The 21,273-nt window shown below is 43.6% G+C and overlaps 1 protein-coding gene across 4 annotated transcripts in view; it reads right to left on the bottom strand.

Moving 5' to 3' along the window:
- Positions 1-21,273, bottom strand: part of LOC102368462 (vascular endothelial growth factor receptor kdr-like) — a 174,774-nt gene that overhangs the window by 97,288 nt on the left and 56,213 nt on the right. For all 4 annotated transcript variants that reach the window (XR_003095970.1, XR_003095971.1, XR_003095972.1 and 1 more), the window contains exons 3-4: positions 19,046-19,266; positions 3,608-3,735 (exon numbers count right to left, since the gene is read on the bottom strand). Coding sequence is in view for 1 of the 4 variants with exons in the window: in XM_025213792.1 (XP_025069577.1) it covers positions 3,608-3,735; positions 19,046-19,266 (349 nt within the window). In the remaining 3 variants the exon portion in view is untranslated. The remainder of the gene's footprint in view (positions 1-3,607; positions 3,736-19,045; positions 19,267-21,273) is intronic.

Below are 21,273 nucleotides of genomic sequence, written 5' to 3'. Positions count from 1 at the left end.
CCACACCCTCCCCCCCCCCCCCCCCCCCCCAACTTTAAATGTTCTGGTACATCTGAGAGGGCTGCATAATTCCAGCCCAGTTTACAGACAGGCAAACAGAGACACCGAGTGACTAAACTGGGTTGTTGAGTGTGAAATCGGGGGTCTCTAACAGAACTGGAAATAGCTTTCAGGAGGCCAGACTCCAATTTCCAGCTCTAGCCAATAGACACATTTAAGATGCAACCTCTGAGAGCAGGTAGTCACAATACTGGGGAATCACTGGGTCAGTGGCTACCTGTAAAGGTCCCTTCTCATCCTGTGCTCCACCAACTAACCCAAGGAAGGGTGCTTTGTGCACAGGAGCTTGTCTAACATCTCTCCCAAATATACAGTTGGTCCAATAAAAGATACCACCAAAAAAACCTTGTTTCTTGTTGTTTTTCTGTACCATTATGGCTACAAGAAGACACCAGCCCCACTACTACTTGCCTAAAACTGTACATGGGCAGGATTTGGGTAGATGGGAACTCCAGCAGATGGATATAATCAAAGCTCTGGGACAACCACAGAGCACCTACAGGTACTACATGATAACTAACTTCTCTTCTTAAAGAGAACTCCTTCCTCCCGCTTACTGTCAGCATGTCCTTTGGAGAAAAGAAGTGAACTGGTGTTTTTTACAAGTCTTTCAAAACTGAATCAAGATGAAAGCTTCACCAAGGAAGACTTATGGAGCTTTGTAAGCCAGGAAGGGGGAACATCACCAGTGACATCACCAGTCCTGGCATTATTTTCATGGTTAGACTGTGTTCACTTTAGTGCTCTTCACCAAACAAAGGATGCTCCTGTGCAGGGTGAGAGTTCACAGCATTTGCGAGGAATCCTCCTGCTTTGAACAAATCCCAGCTCCAAGCCATTAGAGCTGTTATTAAATAATACTGGAGATGAAACTGAGGTGTTGAGCTAGCTAGCCTCATTTTAGATCACTTGCTATGAAACATTCTTCATGGCAAGGCACAGACTTTCTATGAAGGCACATCCTGTCATTGCAATGTAGCAATTTCATTGGGGAGCAAGAGAGACAGGCTAGACAGGAGCTCCCTTTTAAAAGAGTGGTTCCAGTTAGATTTCAGAACTCCCTGGAAGACATTCAGATTTGGTGAATAGGTTCAGGATCATTACAGGGGCCGATCTGAAACCTTCAGGAATTGATGTCTGCAAAGGTCAGGGCCATCCATGACAAACAGACCCAGCCACTTCTCATGCTGTCCCTGTTCAGTGATTAAACAGTTCTAGAAGTGGCAACCCTCTTGTCCAGCAAGAAAGGCACATAAGGAAAAATAAAAGCTTAAACTGCAAGCCGTACCCTGGGGTCCTTATGGCAAAGATAATATGTAGAGCTAACCAGAATCTGTTTAGTATTAGCAAACTGTACCCTTTCCCATAAATATTTAAAGGGCAGAGAGTGCAATCATTTTAAAGTATAATAGTAACATAAGAAACTTAACTTATGGTGGAAAAAAGGACATTTGCTACAAGAATAATAAAATGTGATAAAGCTGAATTTCATGGTTTGGCAGCTCTGGTCCCTCATGGCTAAGAGATGGGAGAAAAAAAATAGTCCTGCTCCAGAGATGCCTTTCAGCAGTGCACATATATTACATTTCTTCATAAAATATTCAAAAAATATATTTAAACAACCAAACAAAAAGTGTCCCTGCCACATGAAGGGGAATCGCCGTATTTTTCTGTTCTTTGAAGTTTATTGCCTATCGGAGATTAAATTTGGAAAAGGATGTTCTAAATTTGTCTGGTCGCTTTATTCAGATCCCCTGTCCCAACCTCCACCCCATAGCTTCCTCTTTGTGCAGGAAGCAGCCACTGTGGCTCCACACGGCAGTCTGGATTTCCCAGACAAGGAAAAACAACGAGCGGGTTTCCATATAAGGTACTTCGGGATGGTATGACGCGCTCCCTAGGTAAACACACACCTACATAAGTGGATGCATCCTCTCTGACAGCAATGTCTCCCTGACCTGCAGGCACCTTCCTTCTGGGCTATAAATTCCACTTCCCCACACCCATCCGCCCTGCCCTAAAGTGGGAAAATCCTTGGGTGAGACTCCTTTGCCATTCAAGGGGAAGCACACTGCAATTTCATTCATCTCCTTTGTCACCAGCTTGTAGCAAGATGAAGGATATGCATTTCTGAACCTAGAAATAACTGGCAGAGACAGACTGCCTCAAATGGGATAATACTCCAGAAACAGGGGCATGAAGTCTGTTTGGGCCAAGGTTATAGGGCCATGTTCAGCCTGGAGTAATCCAACTAAAATCAGTAGAGATACTCCAGGGAGAACTCTGGCTCTCTAATCCACAGGTAAAGTGAACTGAAATAGGATAGGTCCCTAGCCAAGGGGGAGCAACTGGGGAAGTTTTTCTGAGTCAGGGAAGTGAGGCGGGAGCTCTAAAGGCAGAAGTGGGAAAGATCAACCCCAGCTCTACACTCCTTCATTTTAATCTCTACCCACTAAGTATGGAACAAGAGTGCTGCTCCCACTAACAACACCTGAGGTCTGCCATTGATTTTGGTGGAAAGAATCAGAACATCACCACCATTCATGCCTTCTAGAAATAGGAAGCACATGGCAATTAACAGGCACTCAGGACACCCTCCCCACATCAGGATGCCCTAGGGTTGGACCCTATGTCTATATTCTGCTTTCTGAACAGATTCAATCAATGCAGCAACATGAATGCAGACATTTGTATCAATAAAGCCACCATGCAGGATAGGATCAATTGGCCCCTGGTGGGCACCATCTCAGGAGAGGGCAAAGACTTCATTGTCTTGGAAAAATAACTCCTCTCTTATGCCAAAGAGAGGTCCCTTTAGGGCAGGCTGCAGAAGACAGAGAGGGGTAAAGCCAGGGGAATAGCACTGTATGTTTTCAGTGGATAGTAGGACAGATGCACATGCTAATGTTTAGAGTACAGGAGCCAGATGCTCTGTGTACTATCGCTGGCTCTGCTACAGACTTCTCTATGGACTCAATCTAAAGTCCCCTGAAGTCAAATGGAGAGACTCCATTAGGCTTAATGGCCTTAATCCTTCACCTCTATATTTCTTGTGGAAAAGGTTTCAGGATCCTTGCACCAAATGCAATCCTGGCATAAGCGGGTGAAAGTACTCCTGTGGTCCATGGAAACAGTTTTGTTTCAGTTGATTGCAAAATGTGCAATAAAACAGAAAGACAGTCAAGGAGGAGCAGGCTATAAAGTGAACAGTTTTCATTCAGATAGAAAAACTCTTCACAGGATATTTTCTTTCAAGAGAAATGGCTTCTTATCATCTCTCTTTGCCAAAATACTTAGAATACTTAGCCAGTAAGGGAGAAAAAATAACATTTATAAACCCATCCTAACAAAGACAGGCCACATGTGGGGTTCAGTAATACAGCTATGTGAAGAATGTAGGCAGATTAAGGTGGATTTCTGGAGGGCATTACTATTCTTTTGTCCCTGCTGTACTTGTTCTGGAAGTCAGTTGGTCCAGCATTTTTGCCACCTTGTGTTGGCTATCTACATCTCTAAAGCGTTTGGCTGATGTGGAATTTCCACTTACCTGGAAAAGCTTGGGTCTGATATCTGGTGAAGTGACTCGGCAGGGCACAACCACCACTTCTGTAACATTCAGTACATAGATCACGTCGGGATACTCATGGAAAATCTTAACAAATGGGTTCCTGCTATCTGCAAGAGACAGTAACAGATTGAGATGTTGAGGACTTGTCCCATCAGTGGAAAGAAATAACTTGTTCAATGATCTATCTGGTGTTGTGTTGCAGGAGCCTACCTGAGTGGGTACAACAAGCCCACACTGTGGTATGTACAGCGTGGCAGGAGCCTACCTGAGTGGGTACAACAAGCCCACACTGTGGTATCCCTTCCTTAGGCGCATGAGGAGCTGCCCACCATTAATATGAGTCATTCCTGGGAGGCAGCATAGGTCAGAGGCTATGGCCTCTAATCACATCTCCCAGCTGCTAATAGTGTCTGTTATATATCTGCTGTGTGACATCAGGCAGGGCACTTTGCTCCAGCATTTCCCATCAGTAAAACCCTGTTCCAGGATGGTGGTGGTACCTCATATTTGAAGGCTGCTTTTCATACCCAGTTGGAAGGTAGTATGCTGACCCAATATTCAAAGCTGGTTATACTTTCACCAGCATCCTAAAAGGACTGTGCATGATTACCCAGTTAACTAGTGATTTGCTTCACACAGCTTTTCAGATTAACTTGCCAAAGGGAAAATGCCCATGTACCACAATTTTTCAGAACTATGGCATACAGGGATACCCTCCAAAGGATGTGAAAGAAGTCTCAAGACCTGAGATATTCCAAAACAGACTAGAAGGATCTGTTTGACCCTCACAAAGGGATGGGTTTCTTGACCTTGCATATCTGTAGGATTTTCTCTGCATTTGCTGCAATTGCTCAGGCAAGAGTTAACTCAAAAATAACAATAAACACATTTGGCTTGTATTATTCTGAGTTCTGAGCTGGTTGGGGCTTTATGGTTTATGAACTGAAGGTATTTTGATAACCACCAGAGGGCCATGAAAATGTGTTTGATTTCTCTTAGAACATCCATTTATCTACTAAATTTCTATTGGAATTAGGGTGTTTATTTTTCACTGCTTTTATTTTCCTGTTAAGCAGATTCAGAAACTACTCAGCCAATACTACACTACGTAACTTAGATGAGCAAACATGCTTGACTTGAATTGTAAAGTCTGTGGGGCAGAAACCATCTTTTTGCTATGCATTTGCACACAGCATAGCAACCTGGGTCTTTGGCTGGGATCTCTTGTTACAAATTAATATTAAGTGCCACATCTGATGAACAGTGAATAGCTGACACAAAGAGCCTGGGAATAACCCACAGCAGTTTGAACCTCCTGCTCCCAAAGCATTCTGAAAATGCTTATGAAAGATGAATTTTCTCAAGGGAAAATGAGATCATTCTTCAAATGAATACTTTGCTATCCAAAATGGGCTAAATCTGTGATGAATATTGTTTGTAATAACCAACACATGGATCATCATAGTTTGGTATCCTGCCTGTAGCAGTGGCCAAATGCTTTGTGACCAATAAAAATGAATACAGTTGTCCCATGCTGTATATTCCTTCCTGAACCCCTTCAGATCATCTATGCATATCCTGAACCATAGGGTTTCTTTAACCTTTAAGGCTCTGCTTTCTTCTCCTTTTGCAGTTGAGATGTTAGTTAGATGCTTTGGAAAGCAAAAAACAAAAAACAAAAAAAACCCAAAACATAAAAATTACCAGTTCATTTAATGATCTTCTAATGCTGTTTGTCTATACCTTCCCCTACAACCCCATGGTTCTGCATAAATGCATGAGCAACTCACAGCTCACAACTCACAACTCACAAAGACCCAGAAGAACATATATCCACCTTCAGTTTCCTCTGTGCAAAAATGAAGTTTTTCCACCTATGGGGACCTTTTACCACCTTTAATTTTCCCTGAACCTGAGGAAGGGCATCTGTTCCCAAAAGCTTGCAGAAAAAGATAATTTTTTTTTTGCAATGTTTTATTTAGTGTAATAAAAGGTATCTCTGAACTAAGAGTTCTAGATTATTGCATGAAATAACCCTGTACACAGTTATCAAATCAAGATGGCAACATTATTGGACTTCTGGGCCTCTTCCTACCTTCACGAGTAGAAACATTTTGAGGGGAGCAGAAAAATTATATTATGGCCCTGGATGTAGCCACTAGCTGACACTTTAAACATCTCCCCTGGAAGGTTTGCAGTGTTGAGGCTGCAATGTTTTTTCAGGAGGTGCTTTTGTTGGACAGTTCCCCAACAACGCGATTGCAGTTAACCCACCTCCATTGACTTTGGTTGAGATTATAGAACTCAACACATCCTTTGTAGCAGAATTCCCAGTGACATGAGTTAATACCCCTGCAATAAACGGTGTGCTTTGTTTATTACAGTCTAGTTACAGACTGCAGAGTTGTATTGCAATGCACAAAGCAAAGACTGCACCTGTTCTTTTTCACCCTCTCCTTGCTCCAATCTCAAATGCAAGAAACGTGATTAGGGTCTAATTTTGAAAGGTGTGGAACAGTGAAATAGTCTAAGTTTTGGCAGAAAGGCATTTAATGGACTGATCCCAGGAGCTCATTTCTTAAGGCCCTACAATGGTCCTTGATCATGATGGCAACACTTGTTGGCTGATGGATTTGTTTAGAAAATTGTAAAACTGGAGGTTTCAATAAGAAGCAGACAGTTTCCCCTCCAGTATACAGGCAGCTGTTCAGGGAAGTCAGAAAAAATGACAGATGGAATAACATGCTCCATGTTTTCCCTTTCATTTTTGACCAGTTCTGCTAATACTGAGGAGGATTTAATGAGGTAAGCTTAGGAAAAAAGCCCCAGAGCCATCCCCTTAGGTACCCAGTTCCAAGCACACAGCTCTTTGGTTCTCTTGGGAGATTCATTTTGCTCAAAATTGCACAGAGCAATTCTGTGAACTTAAAACTAATATCCAACTGCTGCACTGTGTGCACTATTAAACAACTATTGCCTTAGAACGGGCTGAAATTAAATCATGGGAGAAGGGACTGTCATGTTGAATATTTTAGTTAATCAATGCTAGATGAGTATGATGTTGATAGGTCTTCTCTGTATTTTGGCTTTCAGTTTCTAGTATTCCAGCATATTTCATGGATGTTTTTAAAGCTGGATACTTTTTAGGATTGGAAGAGATTGACTGTCTTCAATTTTTCTGTCAACAATCTGGTTAGCATATTCCTCATCATCATATTTATTAGATCCAGAAGCTTAGTTCTCCTGCTGATGCTTGGTGTTGGTCATTAATGACCTTCAGAGCAGTACAAAAAAAACACTAAGCACGTAGGAAATGAGGTTTGGGATTCTCTTTTCTTTCCAAAAGCAAAATTCAGGTGGCAAAAGAGCTCCCAAGCATGGTCTTATATTTTTTCACCTGGTTTGGGTTTTCTATCATATGACTATGAATTCATTTGGGAATATCAATATTGGCTTCTTGGCTAGTGCAATTAATCTTTGCTTAGCATGTCATTGAAAAACACAAGTGCTACTGTGACTCTAGGGAATTAATCTTCAAATAAAAACCAGATCTCTTCTGCAGGCAGAATTCCTTCCACCTACCACTGGAGAGAGTTTCACTCTCAAGAATATGAGCGTGGGTGTCTGAGAGAGAGAGCAAGGATTAAGGGTTATGCAGCAAAGTGGATTTTTTTTACAGATTACTTAGTTTAAGCATTTAACTTGCTGAACTGACAGCAGAATTCCTAGCGGACCAAACGGAGTATCTGAGTCAGTCACCTGGATGCACAAGCAGAAAATATGCTGACATAGCAATTTTGTGTATCAAAAAAGGCCAGAAACATAATGACAAAGCTTTGTAAAAGGCACTTGGGTCACTGGGCAAAGGCAAAAGATGCAAAATTTGCATCTTGGGAGTCACCGCAAACAGCTGATCAGAAGCACTCTAAAGCCCCATCTGCATGCTTTCTGAGCCACAGTAAGCTGTATATGAGGCATCAGAATAGGAAGCAAAGACCAGAAAACCATAAAGGAGTCTTCAATTCAAATCATTTAATTTCAGCTTCTGTTCTATGACAACAATGGAAATGACTGATCCATCCTCACTGCTGGTCTATAAGGAGATACGTACTTTGGAGTTGGGCAAGGCTATTAATTAGAGCCAAAACCTAGGCTCAGAAGACCCCTGACATTTGAAAATTTTAGATACACACCTGAATTTCTCATTAGCTTTTATCACACTACACTGGTTCTAATCAACCCTCTACCATAAATCCTGAGGAATTTGAGGTCCAGATCAGAACTCTAGGGCTTGTGCTTAACTAATATTAAGAAAAGCAGCACTCTGTAGCACAGCATGAAAGGTTGTAACAATAAGTTTTAAAGACTCATAGTTCATTTTGTCTGTTGCTGCATTCATATACTATGTTTCAATAATTGTCTGTGGGTGCTAATCCTGTTTGACTCTTCTGCAATGTCAAACTCTGGCTAATCCATACTATAGGGAGTATAAAATACAATAATAGTTTAAAAGCAAAGACCTAGTTGAGCTAGTTGTGGAACTTGGCTAGTTTCCACTTGCTGGAAAACCTTGCTCTTGGACATATTAACTGTGATGAAAACAAAAGGAAATTAATTCACAAGCATTTGCATTAAAAACGGGGAATAGGGACAAGGTCGTGTTATGGAGGAAGGAATTTCCACCTTTGCAGAGAGGATAATATCATGAAAACATGCAAGTGGGGCCAGGTGAATTTATCTGCCAGTGTTGAAGTGATGGTACCAGGATGTTTCAGGAAACATGCAATAGGCAAGAACTCTGGTGGGTGATATATTTTATTTGTCAAATAGCAAATTAACTGAGAAAAAGGAATTTTAAGGGGATTGCAACTATTCATAAATTAAAACTAAAACTAGTGAACAGTTTGAGCCAAAAACAATAGATTTTTTCCCCATTTTTAAATGAATGTTCCAACAGTTTGTTTCAGAGCTGCATATGTTTAAAATTAGCATAATAGATAGAAAAAAGGTTAAAAAAATTAAATAACCCCGAACTAAAATAATCCACTTCATTATGGCTAGTCAAATAAAACCCAAAGGGAATTCTTTCTTTTCATAAGGAAAAACAAGTTTCTGATTCAGTTTAAACCAAACTGAATTATTTTGCCTTTTTTATTATTCAGACACTGAACTGAAAAAATCCATTATTTGCTTAGGTCTACATGTGATAGATGTTAGTCACTTTGCTTAATGCATTGTGCTCAGAGGCAAAAATAATGAGTATGGTATAGGAATCTATATAATATAGTCTAAAAATTGCATCTGATTTCTAATTGATTTTTAATGGCAGTCCTCACTTGAATTGCCAATTCATGTAATTTGAGGCAGTGGCTAGAATTACACTATCTCTGAGCATGAGTTTCAGCCTTAATTTGAAGGTGAGATATATTAAGCTATTCTCTTACGATCGCTGTTGGAAATTTGCATAGAGTGGTTAAAAATGTCTTTGCAATTAAGCAATAGCTACTTTGGCTGAAAGACAATTTCTGGGTTATGATTGATGATTCAGTCCCGAAAAGCATTTATGGCCCAAGTTGCAAGAGGCTGTTAATCCTGAGAGCATACCTTGTCTCTGGATCATAATTTGTGCAGTCATTAGAAACTGAAAAATTAGGGTGTTGCTTTTTTTAAGGGTGATTCTGTTTCATGTGCTCTGCAGAATACAGAGCATATAAAACAATGAGACTGCTGGCACACAGCACAGTCCCCAGACTGCTGGGATTTCTATAGATGAGTACTTCAATCAGCCTAAGAAGAGGTTTCCCTCCATCATAGCACTCCTTTCCCCCTTGTCTCACACTGCAATATGTTCACAGGACCCAGTCCCAATTCTTAATCATGTGTTGGCTCATGGGAGCCTGTGGGATTACTCTTGAGTAGAGGATACCAGTGTGGATACAGCTGACAGAATCAGGGCCAGACTATTCCTTGTATATCCTGAAACCTTAAACACATATTGCACAGCTTCAGTCTGGCCAGCAGAGGAAAGGTCAGCTGGGAATGGAGAAGAAAATAATTACAGGCATGAAATCAAGCACTAGTAGTATAGTAGTACTGGGAAGCACAAATGGAGCTAGCAAGCCAGTGCAGAAAGCCTCAATTTTCCAAGTGTTAAAATCTCTCTTGAAAGCAGAAGGGAAAAATCAGTTCAGATCCTTAAGCCCTGGAGACTAATTGCATAAAGGGACAACAAAGCAAACCTCCATTGTGTCAGGTGCCGATCTATCTTCTCTTGCACTGGGTTCTGGTTTTTTCATTCCTGGGAAAAGCTCTTCCTATGAAACAGTGGGAAAACAGACTCCCTCTGCATTTGAGTGGTGATGTCCTTGTGCAGGAACCCCTTGCAGAGAGCTGGAAGGCAGATTTCTCACTGTACAGTTCAGCAGAGTTGGGAAGTTTTAGATCTGTCTGCATTTGCCTTTATTTGTTGCATGGTGCTAATGAACTCAAGACAGTGTGTGCCTTTCTAAAGGCGAGGAGTGCTACTCACGGTGTGTTTGCAGCTTGGAACGTATAGAATGTCCATTCCAGCCTTTACAAAAAATGTGAACCACCTCAACTTAACTGGCAATCAGCTACCTCCACATAAAAAAGTCCAGTGGAGATGTACCTTCTTGAAGTACAGAAGGTAAAGACACCTTCCTTCAAAATAATACCATGCACTAAAGAAGGAGCTCCATCTCAAACCTATGGCTGCCAATCTTAACTGATACCACTTGCAGATCAGAGGCAAGTGAATTGTGCCCACCCTTTTAGAGCAATAATGGAGGCACCTATGCTTCCTCACTCATCTAGCCCTGGGACCAGCTACACACAGAATACCTGGTAGTGGAATGACCCCTGCGCTCTCTATGATTAAGCTCATGGAGAGAATAAGTACTTTGTCTTTTCTGTCAACAGGGAACATTTTTCCTTGGAGTTTGGCATGTCAGCTTCCCTTGGGCTGAGAAGGTGATTTGCAATGTGAATCCCATCCTACAAAAACACCCTTCAAATCCTACAGGATTGTAAACGAAAAAAATAATTTACTGCAGGCTCCAAAGCTCTTTGCATGTGAAGAAAGACAAATGCATCAGAATGGCGACTTATCAGCTGCAGCAGCAGCCTCAAGGAGAGGGAAAGGCCCCTTCCCCTGGGTCCCGCAGACTGGCTGTCTAGTTCTCCAGGTCAGTGGAAGTTTGCAGGAAGCTGCTGTCAGGCCAGGGTGTTACTGTTTACCCAATATGGCTCAAGGAGGAACACAAACAGAAGAGCTAAGGAAGCAAGACAGCAGGAGAGCTGAAGGGAAAGGGGCCTGGAGTCCAGCTCTAGACAGAGAGCCAGGCATTGAAGTCCAACAGGTTGTACACACAAAAAAAATCAAAGGTCAAGTGCTTACAAGATGCTTGTTTACCTTAAATCACTGAAGCCTTTAGTGTTCAAAGCCATTCTGTCTCATGAGAGATTAACGACTGCTCGAGATGAGTTTGAGCAAGGTCCTTTTTAACTCATTTGGTAGAACAGCCTATTGCCTAGGGAACCCAAATGTTCCCAGTTCAAGCCTCTAGCATGCAACAAGGCATCAGATGTGACGAAGGAGTCCTCCTCTGCCCATCAGTGATATTTATTCTGGTGTTTGGTACAGGTGTTCGGTGGCATTTGCAATGGAGGTGAAAGGGGACCAGAGTAAATCTACAGTGAGCTCTGTATCACTTGATGCCCAAAGCAGAATTGGAATCTCCCTTTCTGGAGGACTCTCAGACAAATCCTGCTAGCTGATGAAGGCCATAAGGGCTTGAACACAGGTAACGTCTCACAGCAGAACCTTTGTGTTAGTGTCTTGCACAGTCCCTAACAGTTACAAATTAACTGCAGGCACAGTGGTTTCAAAGCTTCTTTTTAGAAGCACACACAAGCTTCTCTGCAAGATTGCCTGTACTCTCTGTTTCTGCTCAGGGTGCACGTATCACACAGGTTGTCTTGTGATAGTTATGTCACATTTAAAGCAACAGGGATAACACTGCATCTTACCTTCAATTGCCCTCCATCATGCTATGCTGATGTTAAATACTAAAATGGTCCTGAGACATGCATCTGATTTGCTAGTTATATTCCATTCTGAAACGGCCTCATTTCACCTGATTGTCTTCCTGTTACCATTGCTTTTCTACTTACGCAGTTCAGATACACTTAAACAGGAGGCTAAGAGGACAATTGATAGGATCAGAATTTCACAGGTCTCTCTGAATTCTTTGCATATAAACTTTGAACTTATCTTTTCAAGATCACTCCTTTTAAACTTGCTGTGTTCAGGGCCAGAAATACCGAGACATTTCCCTTCTGCCAATATACCGATTTGTAGTTAAACACTATTTTAGTTAGAAGATTCTGGAAGTTTTTTTTTTAAGGAAAATGCCAGCTATACTAGTAGATGAAATAGCACCCGATGAAGGAGGCTGTCACCTACAAAACCTCATGCCTCTCTGAATGAATTAGCCTCTAAACTGCCACCCCGCCCTGCTTTCTGCCTGACTTCAGACTAACACAGCTAAACCACCTCTCCCAGCTCTACTTGAAATCCCATCAAGAAGAACTAGTCAGCAGCAACCCGACCACCTCTGGACCTAGATAAGTTATAGAATTTGCTAATTACTTCATGGACAGATAAGGGAACTGTGGAAGGGATATGGGGTGTCACTTAGGACTTCAGTGAGAAGCTCCTGCTGTTTCCTCAACTCAGCGCACTGACTTAGTGCCAGCAGCTCATGCTGTGCTGAGCCGCCTTACCGTACGAGCTAACCCGACTTGTCAGTGCTGCTTTAGGGCGTGAGTCTAAGAGTGATTTCGTTCAGAATCAAAGGTGCTCTGCTTTTTCCTGATCAGACCCCGAAGGGCTGAAGAGAAAACATATTGGGACCTACACAACAAAGGAAGCTGCACCCTCACTCTGGGTGGATCCTATCATCCCTGAGCAGGACGTGCCTGCCAAACCCTTCCATCCCTGTCTGAGAACCAGCTACTTATCGGCTCCACTAAGGCCTGAGTGAGCAGGATGGGCTGAGTGCTCAGCCTATCTTGGCGGGCTGAGTGTCTGACAGAAAGTGCAGCTGTCTCATAGTTTCCAAAACAGAAAACAAAAAAAAAATTGTTTTAAAGAGAGAGAGAAGGAAATCCAGCTCCCAAACACTGCTCTTGCTGGTGGCATGTGCTGGAAAGCAAGTCAAAGCTAAAGTCAGTCTTGTCATCCTTGTCTGCTTCTCACATTTGGATTATCATTGTGAGCTGTCAAGGGAATTAGGGAGGCAGAGATCTGTGTCACAGAGTGTCAGAAGCAAAGATGAGCTCATGTGACCATCACTGTCCTGCTCTCCCATCCTCCCCAGACTTCTTTCAGTGGGGAGGGAGTGAGGAAGGAGGCAGATTCCATTTGAGAACTGAAATCATCTGAGATTTAGCAGATACGGAAGAGACAAAGGACAGATAGGAGACATGGTTGCCCTGGTTTTGTGTTTGCAGCTGCCCCCACCTCCAAGTGCTTGCTTCAGTGAGAAATTGCTCCTCTGACCAACTGGCCAGTCCCTGCTATCCCAGATCCTGAGCAACAGCAGAGGTGAGACCTGGTTTGGTAGCAAGCAGTGCTGTCTGGGTGCTTCCCTTCTCCTTTCCCTGGAAGGGAGAAGAAATGGTTGGACGTTCCCTAGGAGGCTTTTTACAGGAGGTCCATGTCCTCACAGCATGCAATATAGGGTGTCACTTTGATCATGAGTCCAGTGGGATTGGAGTCCTGAGATGAGCAGGGGAGGTAGGACACCAAGCTTTTAACATGCCACTGATCTGAATAATGGGCACTTCTGTGTAAGGGGAGTGAAAACCAAGGGGGGCTTTGGAAAAGGGGCAACAAGAGGCCACATATTGATCCTCTCTGTTCTTACTTCCAGATCCATTTTGGTCAAGAATTAAAGGCTGATTTATCTAGCATCTGGTCCTGGCAACCCTAAAAAGCTTGCTCTAGTCTCTGAAAGCCAGGCGGGGCTCCTTATGATTCATGGATTATCAATGCCATTGGTCAAATTTTGTCTTGTGAATGATCTTCCTTGTGTGTTTAGCCCTTCTGCTCTGCCCAGTCCCCATTCTCAAGGCAATTCTGCCACTGTGAATGTCTTCAATATTTATCAAGATTCACCAACCAGGCAGTTTGAATGAACAATTTTTTGTTAGTTGTCAGTGAGTTGTTTGCAAATGGGTTCTATTCAGCCACTCACTTTTCATGATCAGTGACTGGTTACCTCATGACATGAAATAGGTTTTTGCTCCCTGATAAGATGACGGAAACCATTTAAATAGGAGAACAATGAATAGGGAACAACGCAAGTTTTTGCTCAGCGTAATTGCCCTAATTCCCGCAAAAGGAGAGGTGTGCTCGCATGTAGTGCAGACCCTGCTTAAAAACCCATTCAAGTAATTGTTCATGGAGGGGAAATAACAAAGGGGCATGAACAGGGGCTATTCTATTCCATGCTATTCTCCTTAGTTTCCCATGTGGTGCCCAGCCCTCTTCTACGCGAGCCTGGATCTACATGCCGTTCGTGCTGATTTAACTATTTTGGTAGGGAGGGAATGTTATTTCTTTAACAGAAGAGGCAAAGCACTACAGTGTAAAATAAATGCAGTTATATTAGTGTAGCATTTACAGGAATGAGCTATGCTGGTATAAGTACCTTTAAGTGGGGTCCCCAACTGTGTGTTGCCTCCCTTTAAATGTACCAGTTTAATTCAACAATACAATTTTTATTTTGTATATATTCTGGTTTGATTCGGTCTAATCTGAACAAACCACTGGTTGGTCATATTTTACCAGCTCTGATTATCACTAGTAATCAAGTTTTTGCACTGGCATTGCATGGCGCCCATTCAACACTCTTTTGTGTCACTAGCATAACTAAAACTGGAGACTGACAGCAGAACAGCAGAGCAGGTCTCTTCTACCATGATTCTGGGGTGGCATCTCTGATGTTACAAGGAGCTTCATTGGCTGACACCTGATGAGACCCAGTCCTATTGTTTGAACAAAGCCGCTATATTCCAAATGCAAGACCCTTCCTTTGCTTGGGCTGGGTGATTTGGGAGGCTGAAGGAAGTTGAAAGGCTTGTGCTTTGATTATTAAGTCACAATAATTTTAGGCATGATCCTGGAGACCAAGCCAGCAGCTCTTTATAAACCAGAATCTGGTCAAGATACCCTTTGAGGCCTATATTTACCTCACTGTCTATAGTAATGTCTGCATGGCAGGATAAGCATCTCATATGAGGTCATCTGCTCCCGTTGTGTATTTCCCACTCAAACTCCCGCAGTATCCTCTATTTGCATGCAGGAGAGCCCATTAAGAGGAAGGTGAATCTTGGATAAATTCTCTTTCCAGACTAATGCTCAGAGACTAACTCAGAGTGTGGGACTAAGGCCCCCGCTGCACATTACATATACTACACAATTACTGGTTAATCACACAATAAATGTAGACCCGTCAAACATGCAAAGTAATTATCCTTCCATAAAAAAGTCCACCCAACTCTAAAAAGAGCCAACTGGCTACAAGGTTAGTGCTTGAAAACCTGTAACAACTTTACAGCTGGTTTCTATCCAAGCTTTAATATGAATGTATGGTAGGGTCCTCTCGTACACATTTCTCCTTAGGAGGCAGCATGGCTCAGACCATGTCTACATTGCCAGAGCAAGCACACCCAAGCTAGTTTAATCTGCTTAGTTCAGGCACCAACAACAGGGAGGCCACAATGGTGTGGGTTTCAGCCCTGCCTGTACAAGCCCATCTGGGACCCTAGGTCCTAACACTGGCAGGTGACCTGCACTGAAGTCCAAGCCTGTTGATATCCAGGCTATCCTGCACTCACATCTTGGGCTGGGGCTCACGTGTTTCCTCAGTGGGCTAAGAATGAGATTTCCACATACCATCCTAAATCCCTTAACCCTTGTGTTTCAGTGCTGTAGCTGCTGCACTCCCCTTGCCCCCAGAAGCTGCACCTTTGTCTGGAGATTGCATCTATTAGCGTATTACACCAGTGAAGTACTTAGACTGGCCATAGGGACCTGCCTGTTAATACTGTTACAGGGTGTCATGAGGACAGACTATTCACATCCTAATCCTTAGCCAACTGTTAGCTCCAGCAAAAACGGTGGCATGAGACAACCGTTTGGGGATTTTTTTTTGTAGTAATTTACTACAATTACTCTTCCTAGTGCTTGCAGCTGCAGCTCAAAGCAGCCGGGGCTTCAGAAAGAAACATCCGGAATACCAAGCCAATCCACCCCGCTTTTAAGTGCACAGCCCCTTCAAGAGGCACAGAGGCTGACCCCCCACTATTGCCAGGTGCCCTCCAATCTGACTGATGTGTGGAGGTCAAGGCTCCATTGCAGCAGGAGGAGGGGAGAGCTGCCGAATGCCAGATCCTAGCAGCGATGTGAGACTCCACCAGGGAGGCTGTAAAAACAGAAGCGAGCGCAGGAAATAATAGGCAATAAGCAGGGCTTCCGATACAATCGTGCTCTCATTTCAGTGTCAAGCAGCAGGCCAGGAACGAGGGGAAAAAATACCATTCCCCTTCCTCTCTGGTAATAATGGCTTTGTAATCTCAGAGGAACCTCCAGCCTCCAGGATCCATCTCAAAGTTTTCTCACCCCACCTGGCACGGCCCCATAAACATCCCTGCTGCATGTGGACTCTGCACAGAGACTGCCAGAGTCAGGCATCAGAAGTCAGAGCCTCTGTTGGGTAGCTATAGTGGAAAGCTTTGTTCCTTTACTTGGAAGTAACTGATGTCTGTCTGAAGCCATCAGATACAGCAGGGCCGAGTGCTTTAGGAATATGCGTTCCTATGGTGAGGAGGAGGCTCCTAGCCAGTGAGTTGGGGAGTCTGAAGCAGAGAAGTGGACAGCATCAGACAACCCAGTGCAGGAGTGTGGGCCTCAGCAGCCCCCAGCCTGGCAGGCCAGACCCCAGGGGCAGTAATGGGCACCAGAGACATGACTTGAAATTCTGGCACCCGGGAGGGGGGAAACGAACACTTACCTCTTCGCACAGGGGCCACTGCCATTGTGCAAGGTAGTGGGTGCTGCATCAGCATGAGCTCCCTGAACCTGGGTGGCCGTAGCAGTGGCACAGGCTCTCTAGGAGCTGCCATTCTGGGTGCTTGGAGCTAGTGCCCCACTAGCCCGCCCCATGTTATGCTACTGCTGTGCACATTGCAAGAGTGGCTGAGCTTGGGCTGTGTTCACTGGTAGATGGGAATCCTGCTCTGTCAGGTACTGTGAGTTCTCTATATACTTTATGGCTTCATTTCCTTTTAATAGTGCAGGTGGATTTTGGATGAGGGCTTGTAGAGTGAAGAGGGGACATGACACAAGTACATCACATCTGAGTGTGGAGACAGTTTTTTGGGTGATTTGGATAGAACGGTAATCGAAAGTTGATTTCAGAGGGGGTGCCAGCACAGCCAGTTTTGAGCAGTGCAAAAAGACATCCTGCAGCTTTTACAGATTAGCTCTGTGCTGATTGCTTCCATCGCAGGCAGGAGTTTCATAACTGTAGATATTTTCTTAAGGAGAGAACTCAGGCAGTCCCAGAAGGGTGCATAAGATTTCCTGCACGTGCTGCCATTAAAGCATTTTGCATTGATGAAGTCCCGGTAAGCCAGCAAGGGCACTGAATCAGAACAGAGAATTATGTTTTCAATGCACTGCTTCCTGCTGTTCAACCATTGGGTTGGGTCAACAATATTATATGGGGGCATCTGAGCAATGTATAATGAGAAAAGGAAACAGCTCAGCACAAGATTCAGGGCAGATAAAGAAACCAGGGCATAGGCCAGCAATGGAAAAGAATCCCTGACTGAGCTGGAAGGGAAACACAAAGGGAAAAAGAAAATGAACATAGGAACTAAACAAGTAACGCAAAGAAGCTACTTTTGGACTCTTGAAAGGGTAGAAGATGACTTTTTAGTAGAGAAAACAGAGGCAAGAACAATTCAAGTGCATCAAGCTATTATAAGTCAAAGAGTTCAGAACTGGGGCTTGGAAATGTATGTACATCACAATCCTTTCTGGCTGGAATTCAGGCCTTTTGGGACTCCTATATTTCAGCAGAATTCAAAATACGTGAGATGATCAGAAGTGGGCAGCTATTGCAAAATATTTTCTGTGAATGCTTGAATTTTTAACTGAACTGCCACTCTTATGCCTGTTAGCATTCACTTGCCATGAATATTTAAGCAACCAACTGAGAAGTGGATTTCAATAACTGCATGCATATTTGTGAGAACTGAAAGATAAATGAATCAGTATAAGTATCTGCATCATTGGTACTGGGTGCTCTTGCCCAAACAAGGTTCAAGAACAATACCACAACCTGTATCCAACTCAACAACATGGCTTGCATTCAGACTATCTATGATTCACCCATAAGTGGATGAAAACATAAATGTCATTTGAATTTGAAAAAGTCATAATTTTCTCATGGCTGTTCCATTATTGGAAAAAGGCTAATCTAATTGATCACACTACATATTGTGGATTATTCATTTGGCTCTAGAGAATAACATGTGTTATCTTACAGTGTTATTTTCATATGCTGACCCAAACCAAGACTGATACAGAAACTGAGGGAAGTTAAAAGAAGAACAACAAAAAATGAGCACTGGGCTGGAAGGACTGGCATTTGAGAGACAGGTTTTAAAAGCAACATTGGTATGTCTTAGTTAAGTGATGCTTTATGGGGAGCAGAAGGCAAAGAAAAGTCTACAAACATCTAAGTACCAGAGATGGAAAGAAAATAGTATAAGGGAGGGCAGGCATGGTGTGTGTGTGTGTGTGAGTGTGTGTGTGTGTATGTGTGTGTGTGTGTATATATATATATATATACACACACACACACACATGGAAATGGGCAGATATAAGGAAAAATGAGATGGAATTAACAAAAGAAACATGCAGGCTGCATCATAGGAAAAGTGTCCTTGATAGCAAGAGCAATTAGATTGTGAAATAATCTCTCAAAGAGTATGGCAATCGAGGAGTAAAAGGGATTGCGGATGTCACTTGGGACACAGAGTAGAAAAGGCACTGGTCTTATCTAAGAATTGGATAAGGTAGGTCTTTTCCTTCTGCAACTCCTGTGATCCCATGATGCCAAGAGGCGCCCCCCAAAATCAAACCTCCTCAGGAACTTTCTGCAACAATCTATTTGCTGCACCTTTGGCTTGGAGGTAAAAGGGAGTTGTTAATGCACCTGACTGGTGTGATGTGGCTGGTAGGTAGCCAATGGTTAAATTTTAGCAGATGTTGTTAGTATGGCAAAGTGAGCAGAAGCTCTGAAAGAAGGAAGCTCTTACCTTTAACAAACACGTATATCTTGACCACTGGGGCTTTACTAGAAGAGAAGCTGCTGTAACCACAGGTGAAGTAACCGGTGTCATTGGCGATAGCATTGCTGGTGTTAAGCGTGCTGCAGATTTCCCGTGAGGTGCTTCGGCATGCATGGCTGTATACGTGCCATCTGTTGTCATCTGTGTGTGGTTCATTTCCTCGCAGCCAGGTCAAGGCGGCTGCTCCCCTGTAAGCACAACACATTGAAACAAAAGTTTCTGTCATGGCTTCAGGCAGCATAATCTATGTTTTGGCCTCGGTTCTCTGTGGCCAACTGCTGTCGGTGATACCAACTTTCATAAAGCTGGTGATGAATGATAAAGACTTTTGTGGTGTATTTTATGAGCTGCTTGGGTTTCCAGCACCTTCAGGGAGTTAAGTGTAAGATGGGATTACCCTCCACCCTTTTCCCATGTAGGGCAGGTTTCCTGAGAGAGGCTAAAAAAATGCAAGCCCAATTCCTGTAAAAAATAGTTTTTTCCCTGTGAAGGAACAACTTTTAAATGTGAGCTTTTTTGAAGTGGCTAAATTTATTGCTATAAAAACATTAGAAGGCACCAGGTAAACCTATAAATTTATCCTGAATTGGGGCACTTTGCATATTCTGCCAGTTAAGCTGCAATAGATTTTCTTTCCACTCTTGAGTCTGGAAGGAGAAAAAAAGACTGTTCATATAACTCTGAATCACGGCTCTTGTTTAATCAGCAGCAACCGTATCTCGATTATGGGAAGCATCTGGAACAAACTGGATTTCAGATCTCATGCTTGAGAAAGACAAGATTTCCACTTGCCTCTTCCCTGCTATCAAATGTAGGAGTTACCAATGCAGGGCAGATACATCATATCCTCTGTTTAATCTTGTGTCCTGTCTATGATGGTAACTAATGTTAGATATACCCCACACAGCGCATATGAATACAATGGGCTTTGCTACAACCTGATCCAAAGCCTCCTGCAGCCAATGGGAGTCTTTCCATTAACTTTATCTGGCTTTGTGTCAGGGTCCCAATTATCTAGTGACTGCTCCAGTGAGAGCTCCAAGAGGCATTGTATCTTAGGGAGGCACTCCAGGACTTCTGGAAAAACTCAGGCTAGTGTCACTCTACCCCTGCGCTTTTATAGGTTGTAGCCTATGTTCTCCTTGGGTCAGTGTGGAGAGGGCAAAACAATGGACCTAACTGCCCCTGGAGACCTTTGGGGAAGACCTAAACTGATGCTGCTCCCCTACCCCCTGGCTGCTTGGGCTGGGTGGAAAACTACTTGTGCTCCTTCCCTCTCCTTCACCCCCGCACTAGACACGGCGTTCTGGCTTGCACATTTTAGAAAGTACACTCAGTTCACTCAGGCGTGAGTCAGAGGGAATCTATTGACCTGTGATGGTTTCTACCCCCATGGAGGAACGAGTAAAAAACTCTGAATTTTTCTCACTGAGAACAGTGGCAGAGACAAATTCCAATCATCCTGTGTCCATTCAGAAAATGTGATTTACTGTACTCCTTAATACATCCTGCTGGGACTTTGCGGCAGCTAATTTCTCCTTCAGTGGGTCAGTGCCAGGAACTTCCTGACCGCATAGTGGGTGCAAAAAGGGTGGACATGACTGCCATCAAGCGCCCAGGCATCCTTAGCACAAACGTCCTCTTGGCTCTCAGCTCTGTCTTTCCTTCTGTCGCCTTCCTGATGATGCTGGTGCAGGGCTGAGGCCTCGAGGTGGCTCCCAGCAGGCGTGAGAATGAGGGTGCTGGGAAATACATGACTGTGCTCTCTGAAGTGCAGCCTCTCCCACAGCACTACCGAGCACTGCAGTGAGGGTGGAGGCCCCAGCCTGACTCATCCCACCAGCTTCCTGTGCTTCAACAGGACAGCGCAGACTTACTGTCCAGCCATTTTTTTTCTTGGGCAGGAGGCTGCAATTCCTCTTCTCAATTAATTAGCAACGGCGGGATTTCTGACCGCACACAGCAGCATTCCTCTGCACCACCGGGCACTGCCAAGCAACATGTAATGCTCTCCACCCCCAGGGGTCACCCTGCTGTCAGGGAAATGGTTTCACCGTAAGGTTGGGACACTGGAGGAGTGGCTCCAAATCCCAAAGGCAGTCACATCTAATGGTTACTGCAGAGATCTGAGTCATAAGCTTTGCGTTCCCGTCCCGGCCCAGCGCACAGACACAAGGTGATGGCTGTGGAGTGGG

This window comes from Alligator sinensis, unplaced genomic scaffold (genome assembly GCF_000455745.1).
Source record: "Alligator sinensis unplaced genomic scaffold, ASM45574v1 scaffold626_1, whole genome shotgun sequence".
NCBI classification, from domain to species: domain Eukaryota; kingdom Metazoa; phylum Chordata; order Crocodylia; family Alligatoridae; genus Alligator; species Alligator sinensis.
This window is presented reverse-complemented; position numbering and strand designations above follow the sequence as displayed.